The sequence below is a fragment of the Oryctolagus cuniculus genome, chromosome 18 (assembly GCF_051225735.1).
Source record: "Oryctolagus cuniculus isolate XC-2025 breed Fujian yellow rabbit chromosome 18, ASM5122573v1, whole genome shotgun sequence".
NCBI lineage: Eukaryota > Metazoa > Chordata > Mammalia > Lagomorpha > Leporidae > Oryctolagus > Oryctolagus cuniculus.
Genome location: NC_142884.1, coordinates 20,420,598 through 20,445,194, shown reverse-complemented (window position 1 = coordinate 20,445,194; position 24,597 = coordinate 20,420,598). Strand labels below are relative to the sequence as shown.

Below are 24,597 nucleotides of genomic sequence, written 5' to 3'. Positions count from 1 at the left end.
CCGTCCATTAGGGCAGGGGCACTGTTATCGCTCCCACTTCACCCGGGAGCGGGAGCACGTGGAGGCTTGCCCAGGGTAGGGACCGCGGCCAAGGTTACAAATGGATTTTCCTGTCTGGCATGGGCAGGAGGGGAATCGGTGAACAGGGAGAGAGGAGGGAGATGCCCACTGGGGGAGACCTCCTGGGGGTGGGGGGGGGGAGGAGGCCGCGGAGGAAGACACTGCAGAGGAGGGAGGAGCACGGAGAGCGCAGGCCCAGTGCGCCCGCCACAGAGCACTAGTGGTGGCGCCCATCACACCTGCACTTAGGCCTCCCGCAGCCCCTCAGCACCCTCAAGGTAGGGCTGAGGAGGCTGAGGCTCCGCGGGGCCAGCCCAAGGAGAATGCAGCAGGTCTGCACCTCTCTCTACTGGGGGACCTCTCACAGCTGGCGGTGCCTCCACAGCCCTCCTGGGGCTCTCCCATCAGGACAGGTGCCCCAGGGGGCCTCACTTCCCGCCCAGGGGCCGCCAAGCGCCCCCTGCAGTCACTGCTTCCAGCTCCCAAATGGCATCCATCTCAGGGCCAATTTTTTTTTTTTTTAATTTGACAGATAGAGTTAGACAATGAGAGAGACAGAAAGATCTTCCTTCCGTTGCTTCACCCCTCAAATGGCCGCAACGGCCGGTGCTGCACTGATCCGAAGCCAGGAGCCAGGTGCTTCCTCCTGGTCTCCCATGCAGGTGCAGGGCCCAAGCACTTGGGCCATCCTCCACTGCCTTCCCGGGCCACAGCAGAGAGCTGGAGGAGCAACCAGGACTAGAACCAGGCATCAGGGCCAAAATTAAGGCAGCTCCTGCCCTGGGGAGTTTAATCTTCCAGGGACTAGGCCCTAAGTGGACAGGAACACCAAGTCCGGGGCAGGGCATGAGGAGAACTTGTGACAGCAGCAGGGAGAGGAGAGGCCATGCGCGCCCGACGCCGATGCTGACGCTGACGCCGACGCCTCGCGTTCCCTGCCTTTTCCCGAAAGAACCCGAGAGCGAGTGATGTGTGCCCACCACGGAGACCCCGCCAGGCACAGCCGACTGAATTCCTAGGCTCACATACGCACGCGTCCAGCCACGTAGTGGGACATCTTTGGTGCATTTCAGAGTAAGCCGGAGGCACCTGTTTGCTGCCCATTTGTCTGGGCAGGGCCTAGTCTGTGCTGAAGCAGCCCTTGTTTTGCAAAGGCAACAGTGAAGGACATCATTCTTTCACAGACTTCACTGTATGCACATAAGGATCCTGGAAATACCAGAGGGGTACGGGGTCCGCGCTCTGTGCACTGAGGGTCCCTCCTGGATGCTTCTGGGAAAGCAGCGCTTCCAGCTGGCTTTGGAGGGTGCACGAGGCACAGCCCTGTGCTGGCGGGAGGCCGCCTCTGCTGACACTCCGCTAGGACTGTGTCCTGTCTGCCCCGTCCCCAGACGTCACCCACCTGACCACCCCCCACCCTTGCCCTCCTTCACACTGCTTGTGACAATTCGGAACTGCATTATAAATAATACATGCTTAGTACCCACTTTCCCCCCTGGGACTGTGAGGATCTCTGCGCGAGGTGGAGACCAGGCATGAAGCAGCAGTGGGGAGGCCCCTGGCGTGCAGTGGACCCACGAAGGCAGGGCCTCTGCAGCGGTGTGGGCTCAGGCAGGGCGGGGACGGGCACAGTGCGGGGGAAGGGCCAGCGGTGGGGACCAGGGAGAGGAGTTTGGGAGGGATGCTCACAGCCGTCTTTGACTGGGTCTGGGCTGGGCGCTCACAGACATGATTCATTCCAGCCTCTCAGCCCCCCACCCGGGGGGGCACGGGACATCCCCAGCACAGGGGAGGGGGGATGAAGCTCCTCGAAGGAGCGAACTGCTCCAGGCCACCCAGTAGCAAGTGGCCATGGGCATGGCTCCAATTCGGCTGGGGAGGTGGCAGGTGTCCCTCGCTAACAGGTCCTCTTAAGAAGTGTTAGGATGTGTGTGTGTGCGTATGTGTGTGTGTGCATGTGTGTGAATGAAACAACTGCCAGGAAAGCAACCCAAATGTACCCATGCCCAGCTCTGCCAGGAATGTCTCGTTGCTGTCTTATCTCCCTAGGTAGATGGTGAGCCCAAGGCCACACACACAGGCACACACACTCTCTATCCCTTCCATTGCTCAGCACAGGGAACACTCACGGAATTCGCTGAATAAATCATACCATGAAAGTCTATCTTAAAAATCCTTGCAAGGAGCCAATTTGGTCTGAACTTTTGCATACCTGCTTGATTTCTACACACAGCATGTGTTAGGTACTACACGCAGTAAGAGCTACATACTGTAGTGTACACTGTGTACTGTCATGTGCGAGCTCTATGACCTATACTGGTTCAGGAATCAGGCAGCCTAATGTCTAAGACAGTATTTAGCTTCTGCGTTGCTGACTACTTAAGTTGCAATAAAAGAGACATAATAAAGAATTATAATCAGGATTGGCCGGCGCCGTGGCTCAATAGGCTAATCCTCCACCTTGCGGCGCCGGCACACCGGGTTCTAGTCCCGGTCGGGGCGCCGGATTCTGTCCCGGTTGCCCCTCTTCCAGGCCAGCTCTCTGCTATGGCCAGGGAGTGCAGTGGAGGATGGCCCAGGTGCTTGGGCCCTGCACCCCATGGGAGACCAGGAAAAGCACCTGGATCCTGGCTCCTGCCATCGGATCAGCGCGGTGCGCCGGCTGCAGCGGCGGCCATTGGAGGGTGAACCAACGGCAAAAGGAAGACCTCTCTCTCTCTGTCTCTCTCTCTCACTGTCCACTCTGCCTGTCAAAAAAAAAAAAAAAAAAAGAATTATAATCAGGATCAAGAGAAAGAACTCTACTGTATCAATCCTGCTGCGCAAAGACCGACCAATCAGCAGAGTGGCTGGGTCATCAAGATTTTCCCATCGGCTCCCCGTACTTTAGTAATTACTCTCACTGAGCCAGTGAGAAAAGCAGCAGTCATCTAAAGTGGGTAAGATTTATAAGGCGCAAACTCCAGTTGTTAAGAGACGGCTCTGCAACTTTTTCCTAAAAATTTTCCCTCTTCCAGGATGAAGTTTTTTTAAAGATTTATTTTCTAAAGTTGTATTTATGAAATGCATGAAGTTTGCATTCCTTAAATAAAAGGCTTCTGGGAAAAATAAATTAAAAAAAGGAAAAAAATTTAAAAATAAAGATTGCCCCAAATTTTATTTTATTTATTTGAAAGGCAGAGAGAGGAAGAGACAGAGAGCTCTTCCATTCCCTGGTTCACTTCCCAAATGGAGGTGGTTCCAGCTGAGGAAGTGGAGCAGCTGGGACTCGAACCAGCACTCTCCTATGGGATGCAAGTGTCACAAGCGGCAGCTTAACCTGCTGTGCCATGATGCCACTGCCCCTGCCCCTCCAGCCAGTGTGGTCTTGGGCTCAGATGGAGCAGAAAGTGCAGAGCCCCTTCAGTAACCGGGGTAAGTCCTCGCTGTGCTTCGGGCTTTCTGCCTTCAACACACATTTCTCCCTTTGACTTAAAAAATGGAATTCAGTACCATCAAAAATGGAGAGTCCTTGGTCTGTAATCAGTGGGAGTCCTTAAGATCAAGGCTGTCAGCAGACGTTGACGGAAAGTAGAGACGCAGGGAGAAAAAGGGAAATGACTAGATTGTGTAGATGCTAAGGAAAGGAAGTGGATTTCACACAGCCGGGAGTAGATTGTGTAGACGTTAACAAAGGAAGCGGGTTTCACACAGCAGGGAGTAAGGCTGCACACCACTGTGTGGGGAAAGCTAAAGGCGTCTGCAGCCAGTTGGGCCGAGATGGACGTGCCGGGCTAACGCAGGGAGGAAGAGGATGCGGGTCCGGTGAGGGAGAGCCCTGTGGTTTGGAGAGTGCCCTGAGCAGCCTGCAGTGCCGCAGGCCTGAACCCCAGGACCCAGGGCCTTCCCCAGGGGCGGAGTCCACTCCCACCACAGCCTGGCAGCGCTGCAACCTGCGAAGACCCACTCAGGCACCTGCAGGGAGCTCACTGTTTCTGAAGAACTAAGCAGAAGGTGACCGGGTGAAGACAGGAGATGCCACACAATTCTTGATCTTTTTTTTTTTTTTTTTAATTATGCATTTGAAAGGCAGAGTTGTAGAGAAAAACAGAGATGGAAAGCTCTTCCATCCGCTGGCTCACTCCCAATACCTGCAACACCCTGCGTTTCACCTGGGTTTTCCACGTGAGTGGCAGAGGCCCAGGGACTTGCGCCATCCTCTGCTGCTTCCCCAGGCACACTAGCAGGGAGCTGGGTGGGAAGTGGAGCAGCTGGGTAGAATGTAGGTTCATATGGGCTGCTGGTGTCACCCACTATGCCACAGTGCCACAGTGCCCCCGCTGCTTGATGTCTTGTGATTAACTCTTAAGTGCTAGTGTCCAGTCTTGATGGCACAGGCAGACTCCTTGGTTCTCGGGGTCTTTTTGGCCCAAAACTCAGGATTCCCAATGTGCCTCTGGGCAGACAGATCTGCTCCAACTGACTACAGGGAAGTCCTGGCCTCACTCTGACCACCGTACATGAAACACTTCCTGTGCCTTCTCTCCCCCTTGTGTTTTCCTTCCCACGTGCTCGACTCTCCCAGTGTGGGCGCCCCAGGAGATGGTGTGGCCCTATTCCACACTCTGTCCCAGTGCCGAGAACAGACACAGCACAGTGGAACGCTGAGTGGGGAGCGAAGTAGTGCTTAGGGAGAAAAGCTGAAACCAGAGGGCTTTGGATGTGATGTGGGCATGCCTGAGGTGCGGGCAAGACTAGCTTCGGGAGCAAGGGAGGCAGGTGATGTTAGAGAAAGAGTTGTTTGGTGTCAGACCCACCAGGGTCACCCCATCTGGGAAGTGGGGATAGTACGGACCTCCCAAGGGTACAGCGAGAATTAAATGAGGTGGTGTAAGAGCATCTAACATTCTATCCCGCTCACAGGAGGCGTCTGAGGAATACAGCCCCGGGGGCAGAATGTGGGACTGCTGGCAGCCAGGGAAATGGAACACGGCCTTGGATAATGTGTATGAGAGGCCGGCAGGACGTTAATGAGGAATTGGGGGCAGAGCTGAGACTCAAGCCCAGCACTTCACGTGGCGTGCGGGCCCTGTGCCAGACACCAGCCCTCTTCCTTTTCAACAGACAGGCTAGGAGAGCTGCAGCCAGCTATGATGGAATGCCACTGTTGCGTCTCACCATGTTTTTCTGGTACTTTCTATCTGTGGGCAAGTGATCCTGGCTTTCCACTTACACGCGTGATACAGGAAGTAAGCGAGCTGGTCTGAAGAGAAATATTAGCGACAGAGAAGGGACACTGGAGGTGAAGTCGAGCTGGGGAAGGAGCCCTGAGTCGGGGAGTGCTCCGCCAGGGCCCCTCCTCCTGCCCATGACCCTGCCCTACGGAAGCAAGCTCGGGCTGGGGTCTCTATCACCAATCCGGGGAGCCCCAGACTCACTCCTGCAGCCCCTCTCTTCACACACAGTCCCAGAGAAAAACCAAACTCAGATCTACCCAGAGAACCAGCAGGGGCGTCTGACAACCAGGAGGAGGACCAGGAGGCTGAAAGGCGTGGGGGCCAGGGCCGCAGAGGGTTGCAGGCCAGGCCTTGGCTCTGGGCTCCTCTGCGTGCTCACGCCGACCTCTCGAGCCCCCATGTCTCTGTCTCTAAACGGGGTAGCCACAGGCCTAGCCAGTCCCTGCAGTGTTGAGTCCGGTACTGGGCACACAGCCTCGGATCCACGGGAGCTACCATTATTGCTATTCCCATTTTCTGCCATGACGCTCATTAAGGAGTCAGCAATGGAGAAACAGGGCCGAGGAGCACGGCGGGGCTGGTGTTTACAGGTAGGAAGGCTTGGATGTTACAAGCTGGGGTGCGGGTGTCAGGGTGGAGAGCAAGGCAGAGACTGACCGAGACGTTGAGAAAGACAGACGGAAACTGCCCCTCCCAGCTGGGCGATGAATCCCAGTGATACAGGACCGTGCCAAGTGGGCGGGGCCGGGCCCCAGCCATCAGAAACAGCCACACTTGCAGAGCAGGGAGAGGCCTGTGTCCTGTGCAGGCACTTGGGGAGAGGGCCACGGCGGCCACGGATGACTCTCGGCCTCGTGTCCATCCTGCCTCTCTTGCCGGGGCTGCCCTGGCCCTGGGAGAGGCTGAGGGGTGGGGAGCGGCTGCAGTCCCACCCCTCAGGGGCCATGAGCTCACGCAGGGCACAGTCCCCCTCCAGGGCCTGGTAAACAGGATGGAAGCCTGGGTCAGCTGCTCCCTCCCTTGGCCTTTGCCTCCCACTTGTTTCCCCGGGGGCGGCTGGCTCGCCCAGCTCCCCGCCCCCACCCACCCTTCCCATCAGAGCAGCCCGGATGCTGCTACCTGTGCCAGTCTCGGGGTGGGGGCCGCTTCCTTGCCTGGCGCCTGGGGGTCCTCATGAGGGCTTGCCCCAGAAGCTCAGAGCCCCGGCTCCCTCTCCGCGGACTGGCAGGTGCTGAAGAGCAGGAGGGCGGTCACCTGTAGGTGGCAGTATGGGAGGGGAGAGAGCTGAAGGCTGACTGAAACTAGGAAAGGCTGAGACGGGGCGGCTGCCCCATGCCCAGCGGGCTCCTGGGACCCTGGGCAGCCCTATCGACTCACCCCTGGGGGTTCCCGTGACTCCTGTCTCCTGAGCGCCCCCCCTCCTCTAGAAGACACCAACAACTTGTCTCCTCAGATGCCCCATCCCCACCCTGCGCCCCAAATTCCTGGGGTTGCACATCCCAGTCTCCCTCCCTCCCTGGTGCATGGGCTCCCTCTCTGTTTCGACACAGAGTGGAAGGCTCACAATTACAGTTCATTATCCTATCGGTGGCTGGCCTGAGTCACCAGGGGAGGGACCCCGGGCTGCCCAGCCCTGCCACCGTCTCCCAAGCACAGTATAAGGAGTAGTGGCCAGGAGGAGGGCTCTGGGAAGGCCGGGGACTCTGGGAAAGGAGAGAGAAGGCTGCAGACCTAGAGGCAGGGAAGGACAAGTAGTCGGAAGGAAGACGAGAACCGAGGCGGGCACGCACAGGAAGGGAAAGGGCAGCAAGACAGACGCTGGAGTGGGGAGCGGACACTCGGGAGAGCGGAGGGAGCTAGGCAGACATGAAGTTGCAGGGGTCCCTGGCCTGCCTCTTGCTGGCCCTGTGCCTGGGCAGCGGCGAGGCTGGCCCACTGCTGAATGGAGGGGAGAACACCGGAGCAAGTGCTGCTGAGGCCATCGGACAGCGGCTGGGGGATGCCGTCAGCCATGGAATTGGGGAGGCCGTGGGCCGAGGGGCTGGAGAGGCAGCCGGCTCTGGAACCAGGGAGGTCCTTGGCCAAGGGGGTGGAGAGGCAGCCGGCTCTGGAACCAGGGAGGCAGGGGACACTGTCAACTACAGGCTGGGGGAAGCCGTCCATGACCTTGGAAACTCTGGGGGGGAGGCCGGCAGACAGGCTGAGACCATCGTCCGCCAAGGAATAGACGCTGTGCACAGCTCCGGTTCTTGGGTGAGTCCCTGGGGGGCCAGGTGTGGAAACTGGGGGCTGCAGCATAGCGGGTAGCATTCCATATGGGTGCTGCTTCCTGTCCTGGCTACTCCACTTGTGATCCAGCTCCCTGCTAATGCACATGGGAAAGCAGTGGAAGATGGCCCCAGCCACCCATGTGGGAGACTCAGAAGAAGCTCCTGGCTCCTGGTTTCAGCCTGGCCCAGTGCTGGCCATTGGGGCCATATGGGGAGTGAATCAGCAGATCGAAGATCTCTGTCTCTCTCTGTAACTCTGCCTTTCAAAATAAATAGAATAAATCTTAACAAAGCCCCACAAAATTGGAGGGCTGCGGCTGGGCTGAGACTTGGGAAGCAGCTGCAGGGATGTTGGGGTCTCTGAAGCTGTCGGGGGCACCTCCCTCCCGTGCTACACAGCCTCCCTCCCTCTGCTGCCGTGCAGTCTCTGTACTGTGTCCCTGCCCGGCTCTGGCTGGCCCGCCCGCCGTGCACCAGAGATGGGCACACTGAGCGCAGGTGTGCTCTCCTGGCAGGGTTCGTCGGGGGGCCATGGCATCCTGGACTCTCAGGGGAGCAATCCTGGAGGTCCAGGGACCCCCTGGGGCCAGCGGTACCCGGGAGCCTCGGAAGGCAGCTTTGGAACCTACTCTCCCGGAGGCTCCTCGGGCCAAGGAGGTAACGGCGCACCATTCGGCTCTGGGACGGATGCTCAGGTGAGGGAGCCAGCCCAGCCCGGCTACCTGCCCCCTGCCCCCTGCCCCCGCCCCCCCCCCGCCTCCCTTCAAGCCCCACTCTCCGCGCCCCCTCCCTTCCTCGGCCTTCCAGAGACCACACTCGTCTTTCTCTCTCTCTCCCTGCAGGGAGCAGTGGCCCAGCCTGGTTACGGTTCAGTGAGAGGCAGCAACCCCAACACAGGGGTAAGAGGAGGAGTGTGTGTGACAGAAAACAGGGCGTGGCGAAGGGGGAAGAAAGAGTGGCAGGGAGAGAAGCCTGGGCCCCTGGGCTGGGACGACAGGGGCACGGGGAGGAGGCTGGCGGGAGGGAGGGCCATGGAGGGGAAGGGAAGCCAGGCCACACGGACCAGGAGCCTCCTGCTTGTGGAGACGCTTTGCAGGACATCTCTAAACTCCTCGTCCACTCCCTCCACAGTGCACCAACGCCCCGCCCTCCGGCTCGGGTGGAAGCTCCAGCAACCCTGGGGTAAGAGCAGCCAAGGCGCCAACTCTGCTCCCCTTCGACGGGATCACCGGGGAGGGAGGCGAGCAGGAGCTGTTCCGTGTTCTTGACCTTAATCTGCACACTCCCTCTTCCTGCCCCTCAGGGCGGCAGCAGCCACGGTGGTGGCAGTGGTGGCAGTGGCGGCAGCAGCAGCCACGGTGGTGGCAGTGGTGGTAGTGGTGGCAGCAGCAGCCACGGTGGCAGCAGTGGTGGCAGCGGCGGCAGCAGCAGCCACGGCGGCGGCAGCGGCGGCAGCGGTGGCAGCAGCAGCCATGGCGGCGGCAGCGGTGGTAGCGGCGGCAGCAGCAGCCACGGCGGCAGCAGCGGCAGTGGCAGCCACGGCGGCGGCGGCGGCGGCGGAAGCAGCAGCCACGGCGGCGGCAGTGGTGGCAGCGGCAGCAGCAGCAGCCATGGTAGCAGTGGCAGTAGCAGTTCTGGGCCAGGCGGGGTGAGTTTTGCTCCTTTATTGAAGGCAGAGATGGGGTGAGGACCCTGGTGGTCCTTGAAGGCTGCCATAGCTCGGGTGGGGGGATGGCGTCATTGGTGGTGGTCATGCTGGGGGGTCCTTTAGTCCCAGGCCAGCAGCGCCTCCTGCCCATGCACATGGGAGAGCTCAGGAGAGGGGCTGGGAGCCACATCCGGCTTCCTGGGAGGCGGGAGGGTGCCGGCAAGGCATTAGGTCCACGACAAGCTGCTTTAACGCACTGCTCTGTATCCCACCGTCTTTTCTCCCATCTAGGGACGGCCTTTAGAAACTTCCAGGGACGTGGACCAAAGTTTCTCAGTCTCCAAGGTAGGGGCGCCAGGAGGCCCTGGAGCTTGCACCTTGCAGGAGAGACAGGTGAGGCCGAATGGGGCCGGCCCCGGCTTGCCCCCTGGTGGCGAGATCCAAGCTGCGCTCTAGCCCGCCGCAGGAGTCGTGGGGATGGAGGCCCGGGACTCAGATAACCTGATTATCGCGCATCTGCACAAACGCCAGGCCCCAGCTGGCCTTCTCTGTGCTCAGAGTAGCGTCGCCCAGGGGCTCATTGGCCAAAGAAGGGGAAGGTGCGGAGGTTGGAGAGGCGTGGGAATCTGATCAAGAGACCGAGTGTTGCAAATAATCCAGACCACAGCGGGGAGCCGAGTGGTCCCTTCGCGCGTCCTTTTAAGACAGCCTGTGCCTTTCTTTGCAGGGAACCAATTCCGGCCCTTCCTCAAGCAGCAGCGGCGGCAGCGGAGGTGGACACAGACCCGAGGTGAGCGGCCAGTGGGCGCACGCAGCCCCAACAGCCCTCAAGCTGCGGCAAGAGGCACAAGCCAAGCGGAATCATGCCTCCCGCGGGAGAAGGCTGCGGGGGGGGGGGGGGGGGAGGGCTCTGCGGGGGGGGGGGGGACGACGGAGGTGCCCCACCCCGGGCGGGGGGACGCACTGCACTGGGGTAGAGGGGAACAAAGCCTTCTTCTCTGTCCCACAGTGTGACAACCCTGGGAACGATGCCCGAGTGAGCGGAGGATCTGGGAGCCAGGTGAGAGATGCGCTGCTCCTCACTGCCACTGTGTCCACCCCTCCTGTCTCAGCCCCTTACCTGTCACTCTCCCATCCAACCCGTGGGGGAAACTGACAATTCAGGCAGAAAAAACCCAAGTGCTTACTCCTGTAAGGACTAACAGTCTCCAAGTAATAATTCACAGCAAAGCCTGCGACCTGTTCCTGACTCTGCAGCACAGACAGGGCTGCGAGGGATCCTGTGCAGCTCAGGGAGTCCAGCTAGAAACACCATCACTGCAAATGCCCTAGCCCTGGCCAGCGAGCGGAATTTGGTGAATTCCTGGCACAAGTGTTTTGGAAAGCTCATTTCCCTCCAGTTATTCTGGAAATCTGGGCTTTCTGCCTGCACCTGAGGCTCCGCCACAGCAGGCGTGACACTCGTATCCACACCAACCACCTGCGGGCTTTGTGAAGGCGCAGGCTGGGATTGAGCAGCTGTGGGGCGGGGCCAGCTCTGGGGGCAGGCCCACATGGTGAGGAGCAAGGCCCCATGGGAAAAGCTGGCGCTGGCCTTGGGGCTCTGCTGACTCTGCTCTCTGAAACACTCCTCTTCCAGTAGGGATACTAGCCTTGCATGCGTGAGAACACAGGTTTTAAGACACGTTCTCCCGGTTTGTAATTCTATTTCTAGTCTTGATGCACCAAAGTCTTGAATACGCAGGTAGTAAAAAAAAAAATCAGTCTTTTTCTCTATGGTTCCTGTTCCTGGCGTGTTGCTTTACAAGTCCAGTTTTTTCTAGCATTAGAATACTGAGGGTTTCTGGTTTTCAATTTGACTTGTGCCCTATCTGGACTTCATTTTGCTGGACATGGTCCAGTCCCATCCACTCTGACCAATTCCAGGAGAGAACTGCATTAGGAGTTTGAGGGGAATCCTAGCAAAAGCACACGTTCATCTTGGGGGCTGGCCCCAGAATCTGAAACAGGGAGCTGGGCTTCACTGTCTCATCCCTCGCGGCGTCAGAGGGGACCGCAGGCCTTGCGCAGCAGAACACGTGATGGTGGTTGGCAGTCCGGTAACAGCACCAGCAGAGACCAGTCCCAGATCCCAGCGAGTCCCCGTGTGAGCCCTGGCAGTGAGGAAACCAAGAGAACCAGGGGCTGACTCGGCAGGAGACCGGGCCACACCCGCACGAAGGTCCCCAGGCTCTGTCCAGCCAGCAGCGCTTTTCTGCCCACGTGAAACACCAGGCGGCTGAGGTCAAGTCCGTCTGACAGCCAGGCCTGCTGGGGTTTCCAAATCAGGGACGATTCAGGTGCTCTGACGACAGAGGCCCTCCTGTCCTGTTGGAGTTTGGGCAGCAGATGGGCAGACGGCGCTGCCATCCACAGACGCCGTTGGTGAGCAGTGCCTGGTCCCCAGGAGGCCGAGACAAGCCCTGCCGGACAGGACCTCGTGCTGAGGACCCGGGACACCCTCGGTGCTGCCTGGGGCTCCGTCTCCTCGTTCTGAGCCCCGCACCTGCACCCTGCTATCCCGCCCTCTCCTCCCTGCTGACTCTTCCTCACCCCTGTCTCCCCAGGAAAGCAGAGAGAGCAGTCACCTCCTTGGGGGCTCCCAGAGCAGCCATCAGGTGAGCTGGCGGAGGCAGGGCTGGCATCACGAGTCTGCAGTGCGGGCACAGAAAGCTCAGGGCCTTGAAAAGCAGCAAAAAACGCGGCTTCTTCCCAGGCGCTCTGAGTCTGCCCTGGGATCGCTGGGAACCAGATGGGGATCCGGGACCTCCACGCCGCCTCCATTCATTCATTCATTCATTCATTCCCTCCCTTCCGCTGTGAGGGGAAAACCAGACAAAAATCACACAACAATGGGTTAGGGGATGTTTTAAAAACCTGTATTTTTAAAAAAGATTTTATTTATGTGAAAGGCAGAGTTACAGAGAGAGAGAGGGAGAGACAGAGAGCTTCCATCTGCTGGCTTACTCCTCAAATGTCTGCAACAGCTGGGGCTGGGCCTGGCCGAAGCCAGGAGCCTGGAACTCCAGCTGGGTCGCCCACGTGGGTGGCAGGGCCCAAGCACTCGTCCCGTCTTCCGCAGAAGCATTAGAAGTGAAACTGCTGGCATTTGAACAAATGCTCCAGTATGGGCTGCTGGCATTGCAAACAGTGGCTTAACCCACCGCACCACAATGCCGGACCCTGAAATCGTGTTTACAGGAAGGCAGTGTTGAGAGGTGGGAAGTCGCTGGACTGAGTGAGGCGACTCTGAGTGACTTGTCGGCTGTGCGTCTTGGGCAAGACAGTGGCCCTCCCTGCGCCTGGCTTCCCAGGGAAAGCAGGAGTGTGCTGTGACTTGCTCACCTCCCACAGCTGCCCTAGAGCTTTGTGTGTCACAGCCAGACCGAGGAGGCGCAGGGTCAGACACTGGAGACAGGCCCTGAGGCCAGCCGCTGGCTACCTCCCAGTTCCACTCTGAAGCAGGGCACAGCGCAGTGCCTGGCAGTACTCTCACTACCAGGGACGTTTGGGGGGACAGGAGAAGATGGAGGAGAGAAGAGGAATATGATTCAGGGGTTGGGTAGGGCCACCTGCAGCAAGTTCCCTCCTAGGAAGGCTCTCAGAGGTTGGAGTCTCAGTGCGGTGAGCAGACGGGCAGGTGGCCTTTCAGAGTACAGGAGCAAAGGCGGAGGTGCGCGGGCCGGGGCAGGCTGATGGGATGCGGAAGCCTTGAACATCTGCCCCCCTGCCTCCCCCAGGGGCAAGGCTCTGATGGGGACAGCAGCGGCAAAGGTGACGTTGTCAACGGACTCAGTGGCGTGGTGAGTGGTGCGGTGTGATTCCACCTTGGGCTGGGACCCTGGGGTGGGACCCCCCTCACCTCCTCTCCCGACCCTGTGCCTCCTGCGCCTGCCGCTGGCTCACGGAGTGAGGTCACAGTCTCACTCCCTGTCTCACTGGGTCCTCAGAACTCGCAGACGGCGCCTGAGCTCTTCAACTTTGACACGTTCTGGAAGGTGAGTTCCGGGAGACGGCACGGCTCAATCCTCTTTGGAAAACCAACCCCTGCCCCATGGCCCCAGGCTAGAGTCCTCTTTCTTCAAGTTATTTTTAGTTTAAAAATTTATTTATTTGAGAGGCATTAAAGGCAGAGAGAGAGAGAGAGAGAGAGAGAGAGGCCACTACTTTATTCCCTCAATGCCTGCAACAACCAGGGCCAAAGCTACAAACTGCAGCTCAGGTCTCCTGGGTGACAGGAACCAATGAACTTGAAGCATCCACAGTGTGCACTGGCAGGACGCTGGGGCTGGCACGCACACCCGGGAGGCAGGTGTGGTATGTGCCAGGCCAAGCGCCTGCTCCCCGGGAAGTTCTCTCTGCACCAGCGGTCAGCAGCAGCCCTGGACTGCTCCTGGCCCGAGACCTGGGCCGACTACATTATGACCCACTTTCTTTTCCTTTTGTTTTGCCTCTGCAGAATTTTAAATCCAAGCTGGGCTTCATTAACTGGGACGCCATAAACAAGGTAAGGCTGGAAGGCCGTGCAAGCAGAGCTTTGTGGGAACGGGCTGTGGGGGAAGGAAGCTGACCTCTGCTTGTGGAACCGAGGAACCCATGACGAGGGCCCCGAGACAGTGCTTAGGGCAGCGCTAAAAACAAAACAAAACAAAACAAAACAAAACAAAACAGAAAACAGAGGTGGAGGGAGGTGGGTGACAGCAGAAACACTGGAAACGGTTGGGAGTGGGGGTGCATGCAGGGAGGGGATGGGTCTCTGATGTCTCAACATGGGGACCTGATGGGTTCTAGACTTCTGTTCCCCCTGACTTGGAATGTTGAGGGGACAGTACGTAGGCCTAAGCCCCTGGGTAAGACCGCATGAATTGGGGGGTTAAAGGCGACACCAAGACAGAGGGGCCCAGAGACAGGAGAAGGAAGCACACATTTGCCAGGTGCCTGGTGCTAGTGGGCACTGGTAATCTTAGAAGACAGAGGCCAGAACCCCGCCCTCCTCTGCAGGGGGGCCCTGGCCAGGCTGACTGACACCAGAGTGAGGCTGCATCTGCAGGGCAGGGGCTGGGCTGCACAGCACGGAGAGGGCAGGGGAGCGGCCCAGCGGCCCACGCCAGAAGTTCTCCCTGGGGGCCCACCCTGTGCTGTCTGAGCTTTTCTCTATCTTTTTAAAAGAGTATTAATTAGTTGCCAAAGTTAAAAACTTGAGAGACTTCACACAATAACCCGGATTTCCGACTTCTCTTGAGAAATCTGGCAACCGCAGGCCCCCCTTTCCACGGGGCGTGACAGGCCCAAGCCCAGTGGCAGCTGCTCTGGCCATGGGCGCGTGCCCTACAGTGGCCAAGCCACCCCTGCCTGTCACAGGCGGTTTAGCCACCGACTGGCCCCCGTGAGCAGGTGAGGGCCCGAGCCTTCCTGTAGGGCAATGAAGACTGGAGCCCTGCCCTGGGAAATCCTGTGCTCCACAGGGCAGGAGGCCCAACCTGGAGGAGAATCAGGCTGACCTCTCGGGAGAGAGAGGAGTGCAGAAGGCCCCGGCGGCCGCGGCTTCCCGGTTTGAGCAGGGACAGGACTGTTTTACCCAGGACAGTTTCTGTGGGGGCATGCCTCCCTCCTGTGGCCCCTGGGGTCCCAGAGCGTTCTTGCTCACCAGAGGGACAGTAAAGGGAGGGAGGCAGGCAGGAGTCACAGGGCCAGCTCCCTGGAGGGCAGGTTTCCCCTCGCCGTGGGGGCAAGAGCTGAAGACTCCCGGTGAGTGAGGAGCGGGGAGGGGACGCCACTTAGCGCTCCGAGTGACACAGGGGCGCTCATGCCGAGGCTGGGACATCAGGATCTGCCTGGATGACAGTGGGGGAGAGAAGGCTCCTGCTGCTTTCTGGAGCAGGGATCCACGCTGCCCTGGTCTTGGCCCGCCGCTTCCCTGAATTGCTATTCCTCCAGCTCCCTCTTTGAACCTGTTCCTTTGCCCAGGACCAGAGGAGCTTTCGCATCCCATGACCTCCAGACAAGGAACCACCAGACGGAGGGAGGCCCTCAGCCCCTCTTAGAGCGCCTCTCATCATTAACCTCCACCCTTGCCCTTGAAATAAACCGCAGCTGCCCCCGACTCCCGTCTCTGCTCCTTTCTTACGTCTCACTGTTGTTCTGGGGGCTGGGGCGGGGTGGCTTCGGTCCCATAGCTTGGGAGACAGGCTGGAGGTGGCCCAGCAGGTGGAAAAGGTGGGGCGCTCTGGGGCCAGGTCCTGGTGGTGAGATTTCGCTACAGAGGCAGGGGGAGCCGGGAGAGAGAACTCCGTGCTCCCACTGCTGGGGGCAGGGCAGCTGGGTAGAGGCTCGGAGACCCAGCCTCTCTCTGCAGTTCCCTAAGGACTCTCAGCACCCCCTTCCTCCCCACCCTGAGTCACCACGGGATCCTGCAGGCTGAGAGACAGTAGCAGGAGCCAGAGGCTGGCTCCCTGCTAACTGCTCCCCACCTTTCATCCACAGGGCCAACTCCCGGCCCCCAGCACCCGAGCCCTCCTCTACTTCCGACGACTCTGGGAGGTAGGCGAATCCTTGCTTCCTGGTCCGGGCCTCCCTCAGGGCAGCCATGCTGGGCTCCAGCCTCCCCATCACAAACTCCCTCTTTGCATTTTTGCACTGGGTAATCTCCCCCAGATCTTATCACCAATTCCATCGCAAATTCTGCTGCCCTCAACCTCCCATGTGCTTATCTTCACTGAACCCCAAACCACACCCAGTCCCAGCGCCAGCCCTCCACGGGACCCGGGATCTGGAAACCTTCCCAGCACCCCGCCACTTGGCACCCTGCGGGTTGTGTCTTCCCGGGCCCACTCCTGTTTCCCTCTCCCTTCAGGATTTCAAACGCAACACCCCTTTCCTCAACTGGAAAGAAATTATTGAGGTAAGGGCGAGGCAGCTCAGCTCTGGGAAGTTGGGGTTCAAGGCCCTGGGCTCGTGGCTTGCTGATTTTGCCCCAGTTTCTTCCCCTCCCTGCGGAGGGAGGTGCCTTCCCATCTTTATGCAACCCTGAGTGGGGGTGGGGTGGCAGCGAGAGGCTGTGAGTCACTGAGAGTAGGGTGGGAGGTCCACCCTGGGATAAAAGCCCAGGTCCCGAGGCTCGGGGCCTCCCCAGTCCCTGAAGCATGAAGCCGGCCACGGTCTCCGCTCTGCTGCTGTTCCTGCTGGGTTTGGCCTGGCTCTGGGGGAGCCACAGCTGGGTGGGTACTGCAGGATGAGCAGGTGGGGGGCCAAGAGGCGCGGAGGGGGAGGGGACGTGGGGCTAAGGTCGGCTCTCAGGCGCTGGGAAGGGGCAGTGGGGAGGAAAGCTGACGTGACACGGGAGGGGCTGGGTCACGGGCGAGCGCAAGCAGGTGCTGGGGGTTTGACTGTCTGGGGCCCGGGAAGGAAAGGCAGGGCCTCTGGGTCCTGTACGAGACCACGCCTGGACTGGAGTGGCCTTTGGGCAACAGAATCCTTGGGCACTAGCTGAAGAACCTGAGGCTGAACAGGGGGTGCCACGCAAGGGGAGGTGTCAAGGCCCTCCATCCAGCTGATGTCCACGCACACCTGTAGGACCTGACCTGCGCTGCTATGTGAGCTTTCACGGAAAGCTGGGAGACTGATTTTGAACTACTCACAATTAATCTAATTTAAAAATGCAGCGCAATGGCCGGCGCCGCGGCTCACTAGGCTAATCCTCCGCCTGCGGCGCCGGCACCCCGGGTTCTAGTCCCGGTCGGGGCGCCGGAATCTGTCCCGGTTGCCCCTCTTCCAGTCCAGCTCTCTGCTATGGCCCGGGAGTGCAGTGGAGGATGGCCCAAGTGCTTGGGCCCTGCACCCCATGGGAGACCAGGAGAAACACCTGCTCCTGGCTTCAGGTTGGTGCAGCGCACCGGCCATAGCGACCATTTGGGGGTGAACCAACGGCAAAGGAAGACCTTTTTCTCTGTCTCTCTCACTCTCTCACTAACTCTGCCTGTCAAAAAAAAAAAAAAAGGCAGCACAAGTGAAAAATGTGTGGAGGCCTGTGGACAGACGGTCTGTGACCTCAGTGTTAGGGAGATTAAGGTACAGGTGAGATTAAGGCTCAGGTGGAGTGTGGATCAAGCAGAGTTAAGTCAGAGGTAGGGCTTACCTTTCAGACTGTGTGTGTGTGTGTGTATGTAGGCCATCCTGTGTGTGTGCGTATGTGCGTGTGTGTGTGCATGTGTGTAGGCCGTCCCGACAGAGGAGCGACAATGGCAGGAACCGGACTGCTTTCCTAATCCTTGGGATTTCCCCCTTGCCGCCAAGGGCATCTGTGGAGTGCCCTCATGGCGAGTCTGCTTTCTTTCCCTGCTCCCGCCCAGAGCTATGCTGACGGCTCAGCGTCTGTAGAAAGTAGCCTCTCTGTGCACAGGCATGGAAGGGCCTCTGCACGGAGCAGTGGGCTTTAGTGTAGGCACAGCAGGTGCCCGGCTCGGCCCCAGGGGGCCAGTGTGGGTTGAACCCGTGCTGTTCCAGAGTGCTCTCAGGCCAGTGCTGTAGGTGCACAGTGGCGGGGGGGTGGGGTGGGGGGGGACTGTTGCCAAATCCGGTTCTCTGCCGACGCTGAGTGTGGAAATGGGTGTCCTCCATCTATCTGGGCCATCACCCTCCTGCAGGCTCACGGCACTCATCACGTACCGCCGAGAAGGGCGGGGTGGGGAGGGTGACCCTGGGGTTCCCAGAGGAGGGCAGAGCCTGGGCAGTGGGAGCTGGAGCTTGGGGGAGGGGGAATCTGGCCTGGCCTGAAGCACCACAGCGACACTGGCCATGGCTCCTCTCTGCCACTCAGGGTGCGGATGCCTCATCACTGCAAAAGCGGGCAGGCGGTGCTGACCAGGTGAGTCTCGGCGCCCTCCCAGCCCCGGGGCCGAGGCAGTGGGTGTGGGGGTGGGGGGACGGGGGAGGAGCCTCCACTGCCTGGGGCTGGCCCGGCTGAAATCCTCTTTCACGCTCCCATTCCACAGTTTCCTCAGCCTGGCGCAGGACGGCAAGAGCGGCCGGCTGTAACTTCCAAGGCAAGAGATCCAGCACCTGACCACGGGGTTGAGACTTCCCGTCTTTCCTGGGTCTCCTATCGTCACCTCCTGAGTTAACACTTGAGTTAGGGGAGGTCCTGGGGGGCGCAGGAGGCAGGCCATTTGGGCTGCACGGTTGAGGGAGGTGAGTGGGTGGGCTCCGGCTGGCTGGAGGAGAGTTGGTCAAGGAAATCATGTGACGGGCAGGGGTGGGGGCAAGCTTTAAGACGTCTCTCAGGGCATAGGCGTGGGGTGTTTATCCCGGAGCAATACGCCTTCATCCCTCTCTTCCCTCTTTGTCTCTCAGAACTACAGTTACAACCAGCAGGCACATCCTACCGCCTATGGCATACAGTACACAGTCAAGACTCCTGGGAAGGTGAGACTGGCACCTGCCCTGGTTTCCCCTGGGGTCTCGTTGATTAGCTAGGCCTGCGTCCTGTTTCCTTGGAAACCCAGGCCTCCGATGCTTTTTAAATAAAAAAAAAAATGTGAAAATCAGACAGAAATGGAGAGAGACAGAGACAGAGAGACAGAGATGTCCTATCCACTGGTTCACTCTCCCAAATGCCTACAATGTCTGAGGCTGGGCCAAGCTGAAGCCAGGAGCCAGGAACCAGGAACTCGGTCTCCCACATGGGTAGCAGGGATACAAGTCCTGATAGCTTCCAGGGTGTGCTGGCAGGAAGCTGAAGCTGGAAGTAGAGGCAGGATTGAAACCCAGGCATCTGATATGGGATGCGGCACCTCCAATGGTGTCTTCACCAATGACCGTGCCCCCCACCCTCGCCCTCCATCAGGGAGATGGAGGGCAGTCCGCAAGTGGAGGGCAGAAGAGTTTGACACTTCTCACACCCACCCACCTGCAGAAAGTTCAAAGTCAGCGGCAGCTTTGTCAAATGCAATGGAGAGAACTGGAAACCAGAGTCTTCTCAATGAGGAAATCATGAGATGCGTGGAAAAGACAGCTTTACTGGGAGGTGCTTGTTCTCGGCCAATTGTACTGGGGGGAGAGGCAAGCAGATTCGCTCTTAGAAGCAGCTAGCCCAGGGGCCGGCACTGTGGCACAGCGTGTTAAACCCCTGCCTGAGATGCTGGCATCCCACAGGAGCACTGGTTCAAGTCCCAGCTGCTCTGCTTCCAATCCAGCTCCCCACTAATGTGCCTGGCTTAAGTGCTTGGGCCTCTGCTACCCACAAGGGAGACCTGGATGGAGCTCCAGGTTCTGGGCTTTGGCTTGGCCCAGCCCCAGCCATTGTGGCCATTTGGGAAGTGAAGCAGCATATGAAGCTGCTCTCTCTCTCCCCCCCATCTCTCTCGAACTCTGCCTTTCAAATAAACAAATCTTAAAGCAATCTTATAATAATAGCAAGTGAGTATGCTAAATACTAATTAGATTGGCAAAGACAAACCAGCCAGGTATTTCCTTCCGTCTCCCAGAACGATAAAGTTCCTGAGGGAGAGGTCCTTCTAGAAAGAGATCAAGAGCCACATGCTGACGGAAAGGAGGGGAGATGCCGTGGATCCTCCCCGTGGTGGCCGCCTTGCCAAGCATCTGTGGCCAGCTTCTGGCCAGGCAGGCAGACGGGATCTCTGTCTTCCCAGCCGCCCTGGCCAGTGTGTGCAGGGACCATGCTCCAAGTCATCGGGGTAGAATGGACTTAGGGTGACTCATCTGCTGGAAAGCAGTTCCCCTGGCCGACTGTCCACAGGCAGGCTGAAGGACCGCGGGGGGGAATCCGGTCTGAGTGCCCCTGCCCCCAGGCCCTGTGAGAGCCCCGGGGCCTCAGCAAAGCGCACATCATGACCTCTGATCTTCTCTTTCCAGGGAGGAGTCACACCTTCTTCCTCAGTGAGTACAAGGGCTGAGAGACTGTGGTGGAGAGGCCGGAGGGGGATAATGTGATGCCCTCCTGACCTTGTCCTCATCCTGCAGGCCTCCCGGGTGCAACCTGGCCTGCTGCAGTGGGTGAAGTTTTGGTAGGTGAGTGTCAGAGTCACCTGTTGGGGGCAGAGCTGGATCCTGGCATTTCCTCAGCCCTCAGCCATGCAAAGTCCGGTTTGCTCGGAGTGGAGGCCCAAAGGGACTGAGAAGGAGGAGACCCCATTGTGGGACGACTCAGAGAACGACACTTGGGAAGCACCTACGGGCAAGGGGCTGAGCAGTGGGCGTGGGGGGAGGAGCTCAGGCCCAGGCAGAGGCAGAGAGGCGCTCGTTCACGGGAAAGGGTTCAGACGCAGGAAGGCGTGAGCCGAAGACGGAACAGAACTTGGCAGAACTCCAGAGTCTGTTTTAGGACAAAAGCGAGGGAGCGCAGTGGGACAGGTAGGAAAGCAAAGGGGCTGCCAGAGCCTGGAGCTGGATGTGAGGGTGTCCGGGCTCAGCAGACTCGCGAGTGGCCACCTTCTACCAACTGTCTCCTTCTTCTAGAGGATTCCTCCAGTCCACGCGGAGGCCCTGGCAAACATCGCCAGCGAGGAGCCTGCCGAGCTCCTCCCAGCAGCTCTGCGGCCCACGCCGGCCCTGCTCTGGGCTCTGGGTTGGGGACCTGGTTCACTGCTCCTCAGTATTCCCGCTCCACTGTGGTGTCCCCACGCCCACAGCCTCCGATAAACCAAGCGCTTTCTTCACCGACTTCACCTGAAGTCACTGTGACAATTTGCAGGAGGAATTTCCCACTTTTGAGTTCTCTGTAGAAATAAAAACACAATTCCTGCCTCCCTACGGCTTCCTCAAAGTGTGTTCTTTCATACTGCGTCTGCTGGCCTGGATCAGGGAGGCTGGGAGAAGGATTTAGAAGCAGACAGCTCGCCTCCTCCCCAGAGTGGGTGTCAAACAAGGGGCGCTGAGAGAGGTCTTCAGTCCTGACAACAAGCAAGAGCTGACCACGCCGTGCCTCGGTTTCCCCACTGTGAACTATACTCTTTGCGGAGCCTATCTTGGCTTCGTGCACTCTAAGCAATCATAGGTGCTTTGGTAGCCTGCAGAAACAACAGAATTTTTCACACCAGGAAGAGTAAAGAGAGTGAAGAGGTTGTTACAGCGAGGGGACTGGCCCCAGGGGGTCAGGGAGAGGGCAGGAACAGGAGCAAGGGGCTGGCAGAGAGGGTGCCCCCGCCCTGTGAATCCACTGAAGTTGGGTGAGGAGTGTGGCTGGGCCGATGTGTGCAGCACGTGGGGCTGGGAGGTGGCTGGGCTGAACCCAGTCCTGCACCATTCGCAGCGGCTCCGTGTTTCCTGGATGCAGAGGGAGCGAAGCAGGGAGCATCTGCGTTACGATATAGGCACAAAAGACGCAGGGGCAGGCCGAGCCCAGGCCTGTCACAGCTGAGGAGCCCTGGGGACGGGCCCCAGGGTTTGCAGTTAGTCCCTTCTAGATGGTACAACGCGCCCCACCACTGCCCTTGCTGGCCCCCTCCCGGGCTGGGGAAGAACGAGGACAGGAAGCACCTGGACAGCCTGCCAACGCCTTCCCAGAACGCAGGCTCCCTGAGGGCCTGGCCCCTGTCTGCCTCAGTCCCTGATTTATCCCCAGGCTGATAGATCAATTAAAGAAGCCAGCCAGAAGTCCTGGAAACCAAACGGACCACACCCACAACACTGGCAGGAAGCTCAGGGCACCCCTTTGCTCTGCCTCCCCTCTCACTTTAGCCTTCGAGTTGTGGCTCCTGGTTTGTATCCATCTGGGGTTCAGCTGGAGAGGGCCTTGCAGTAGCTCCTTGCATCCACAGGGAGGAGAGCGTGGGGCTGTCCCGGGGATGAGGATCCTTGCTGCTGACTGACAGCGAGCTCCCGAGGAGGGCCGGGATGTGTGTCTGTGTGTGTGTGTGTGTGCTGACAGACAGTGAGGAGGAGGGCCGGGGTGTGTGTCTGTGTGTGTGTGTGTGTGCTGACTGACAGTGAGGAGGAGGGCCGGGGTGTGTGTGTGTGTGTGTGTGTGCTGACTGACAGCGAGGAGGAGGGCCGGGGTGTGTGTATGTGTGTGTGTGTGTGTGTGTGTGTGCTGACTGACAGTGAGGAGGAGGGCTGGGGTGTGTGTGTGTGTGTGTGTGTGCTGACTGACAGCGAGCTCCCGAGGAGTGCCAGGGTGTGTGTATGTGTGTGTGGTGTATGTGATGTGTGTGTGTGTGGTGTGTGTGTGTGTGTGGAAGCAGCTGGGAACACAGGTTTTCCCAAGCCAGGCCTGGGGGCAGGCAGGGAGCAGCAGAGGTGGCTAACACGGGGACTCTGGGCGCCCCTGCTCCAAACGGCTGAGGCAGCTCTCTGAATGCTAAGGAGCACCTGAAGCAGGTTAAGGACAAAGGCTAAAGGGCAGGTGACCTCTTTCCCCTGTCGGCTTCTACAGCAGCCTCTTAGAGTCCCAACTTCCATTTTGTGTCCTTATAATCAATCAATTCCCCGATGACGGCCAGGGCCGGGTCTCTGCTCAGATCCGTCCCACGAGCTTCTCACTGGCCCTCGAATATAATGCCAGCTCGGCCCTGTGGTTCTGTGTGATCTGACCCTGACCGCCCTTGCCAATGTCATCGAGGACCTGCTGGGAAGGCACTCAGGCGACACCGTCCTGGTCCTGGACGCCGGGGTCTTCAGGAGGCCGGAGCTTCAAGTCCTTTCAGATCCAAATTCTCCTGTCCATCCTGGTCTCCTTGACCAAGGAACCTGTCTAATCACCATCACAGTGCCTGTCATTCTCTGAAGCTACCTTGTTTGCTTATTTACGTCTCATTAGATCAGGATCGGCCTCTCCCACTGGAACCTAAGCTCCATAGGGCAGACACTTCGTCTGTCTTGAGTTCCCAGCACCAGGGGCCAAAGTGACTGCTCCATAAATATTTACACATTAGTGAGTGGCAGGACGGCTGGAATTCACTGAGGACGTCTTCCTGGGAGAAGTTTAAGCAAAGTGACCACCAGGTGGGCAGCCAAGAAACCAGACCTGCTGGGCGATGTGGCTTTCTTGGGTGTGACAATGACATTGGCAGAGGGAGGAAGGGATGGGACAGGGATACCCTGAGTACTTCCCCCTAGCACCACACGCCGCAGCCCCTTTTCTCTCCAGTATCCTGGGATTCTCACCTAGGGGTTCACCAAGGCCCTGAGGACCCACTGTTCTTCCTTTCAAGCCCTCATTCCTTCTCATAACCCATGAGGCTGGCGCCCAGCCCCTAGGTGTGACTGCAATGTAGCAATCAGGGTTGGGCCTTACCCACGCTCAAGTTCTGGCAGATTTGGGGTGGCGTGGGGGCAGGCCTGTGGGAAAACAGGAGTTCCCTGTAATCTCAGTGCGGGAGCTAGAACTCAACTTCCTGGACTTGGGTATCATGCAGCCAGTCTCTGCCTCCACCTGCCTCCACTGACCCTGTGATGTCGGCAAAGCAAAGCTGAATTCTGGGTGGACTCCCCTGCTGCCACTGAGAGCCTGACGCTGTCTCCCGTGAGAGCCCCTCCACCTCTTCCTTTTCCCACCTGCCCCGACAGGGGACTCTGGACGATCAGGAAGCACAAGCCTCCAAGGCGGTCTGCGGATGGGGAGGAGTGTGGAGACACACATCAGCTTCTACAGTTGGCACTGACAGCAAAAGTCACGGAAAGACGAAACGATCCCTGAGAACCTATTGGGATGGCGCCGAATGGAACTGAATGACAAGTGCGACACAGTCAGTTCCCTCCCCTGCACAGCATCAGAATTTCTCTGCTTGTGTCCATGAAGCGGCTGGCTTGTATTTAGAGGGATCAAACAAAAAGCACCCACCTTTAACCCCTAGAACTGTGACACCAGAACCAGAACTAGAATGCTTCAGCACACACATTAGCCACACGCTTGGCATGACGAGTCTAAGAGGCATCTGGAAACTGAGGCAACTGTGGGCTCATTCTAGGGCACACATTCATCCAGGGCCATGCAGCTCTGTGTTCTCTGTTTTTGTTTCGCCAAGAGGGTAGAGTTTAATTCATTTAAATTAGTGCACGTACACCCGCAGCTGCCCTCTATGCGCGGGTAGGCTGCACACTGCAATAGGACACCTGACACGGAGGCTGGGGTGGGGGGAGTCTGCCCCTGCTGTCAGGTCACGGCATAATTCCCACAAGGCGCTGCACGGGCTGGCAAAGGCCCTGTGTAGGCTATTGCTCCACAGCGCAGACAAGGGACAAAACAGGTTCAAGGTCTGGAATCCTGGGGTTCTACTGTTGTCCCTGCCACCCACTGGCTGAGGGACCTTGGGTAAGTGATTTACCCTCTTTATGCCACAGCCCCCTGCCTGTAGTATGTGGATAATTATAGTACCCACTCACGGAATCACCGTGCTATTTCAGTGAGATT

At 58.7% G+C, this 24,597-nt stretch overlaps 2 protein-coding genes across 7 annotated transcripts in view; one reads left to right on the top strand and one right to left on the bottom strand.

Annotated features, from left to right (window-relative positions):
• GAPDHS (glyceraldehyde-3-phosphate dehydrogenase, spermatogenic) overlaps positions 1–24,597 on the bottom strand; it is a 64,524-nt gene that overhangs the window by 18,406 nt on the left and 21,521 nt on the right. The gene's annotated exons all lie outside the window — the stretch shown is intronic.
• On the top strand, positions 6,964–20,997 carry DMKN (dermokine). Of its 3 annotated transcripts, XM_051836113.3 has the most exons (20): positions 6,964–7,529; positions 8,062–8,241; positions 8,389–8,445; positions 8,678–8,728; positions 8,850–9,194; positions 9,486–9,539; positions 9,922–9,984; positions 10,204–10,254; positions 11,801–11,851; positions 12,974–13,036; positions 13,184–13,231; positions 13,693–13,740; positions 15,717–15,773; positions 16,087–16,134; positions 18,049–18,096; positions 18,224–18,274; positions 18,582–18,653; positions 20,103–20,126; positions 20,211–20,258; positions 20,706–20,997. In XM_051836113.3, the coding sequence occupies exons 1-19, from the start codon at positions 7,143–7,145 to the stop codon at positions 20,256–20,258; spliced, it is 1,746 nt and encodes a 581-aa protein (XP_051692073.3). In that variant the 5' UTR covers positions 6,964–7,142; the 3' UTR covers positions 20,706–20,997. The 3 variants fall into 3 exon arrangements, with proteins under 3 accessions (XP_051692073.3, XP_051692075.3, XP_051692076.1); XM_051836115.3 differs by lacking the exons at positions 15,717–15,773; positions 16,087–16,134; positions 18,049–18,096; ... (3 more) ...; positions 20,211–20,258; positions 20,706–20,997 and adding an exon at positions 15,201–15,438; XM_051836116.3 differs by lacking the exons at positions 6,964–7,529; positions 8,062–8,241; positions 8,389–8,445; ... (9 more) ...; positions 15,717–15,773; positions 16,087–16,134 and adding an exon at positions 16,268–16,450.

Coding starts and splice junctions, on each gene's coding strand:
- DMKN (XM_051836113.3), top strand. CDS start 7,143: ATGAAGTTGCAGGGGTCCCTGGCCTGCCTCTTGCTGGCCCTGTGCCTG. Junction 8,729..8,849: donor GAAGCTCCAGCAACCCTGGG/GTAAGAGCAGCC, acceptor CCTGCCCCTCAG/GGCGGCAGCAGCCACGGTGG. Junction 10,255..11,800: donor GCGGAGGATCTGGGAGCCAG/GTGAGAGATGCG, acceptor CTGTCTCCCCAG/GAAAGCAGAGAGAGCAGTCA.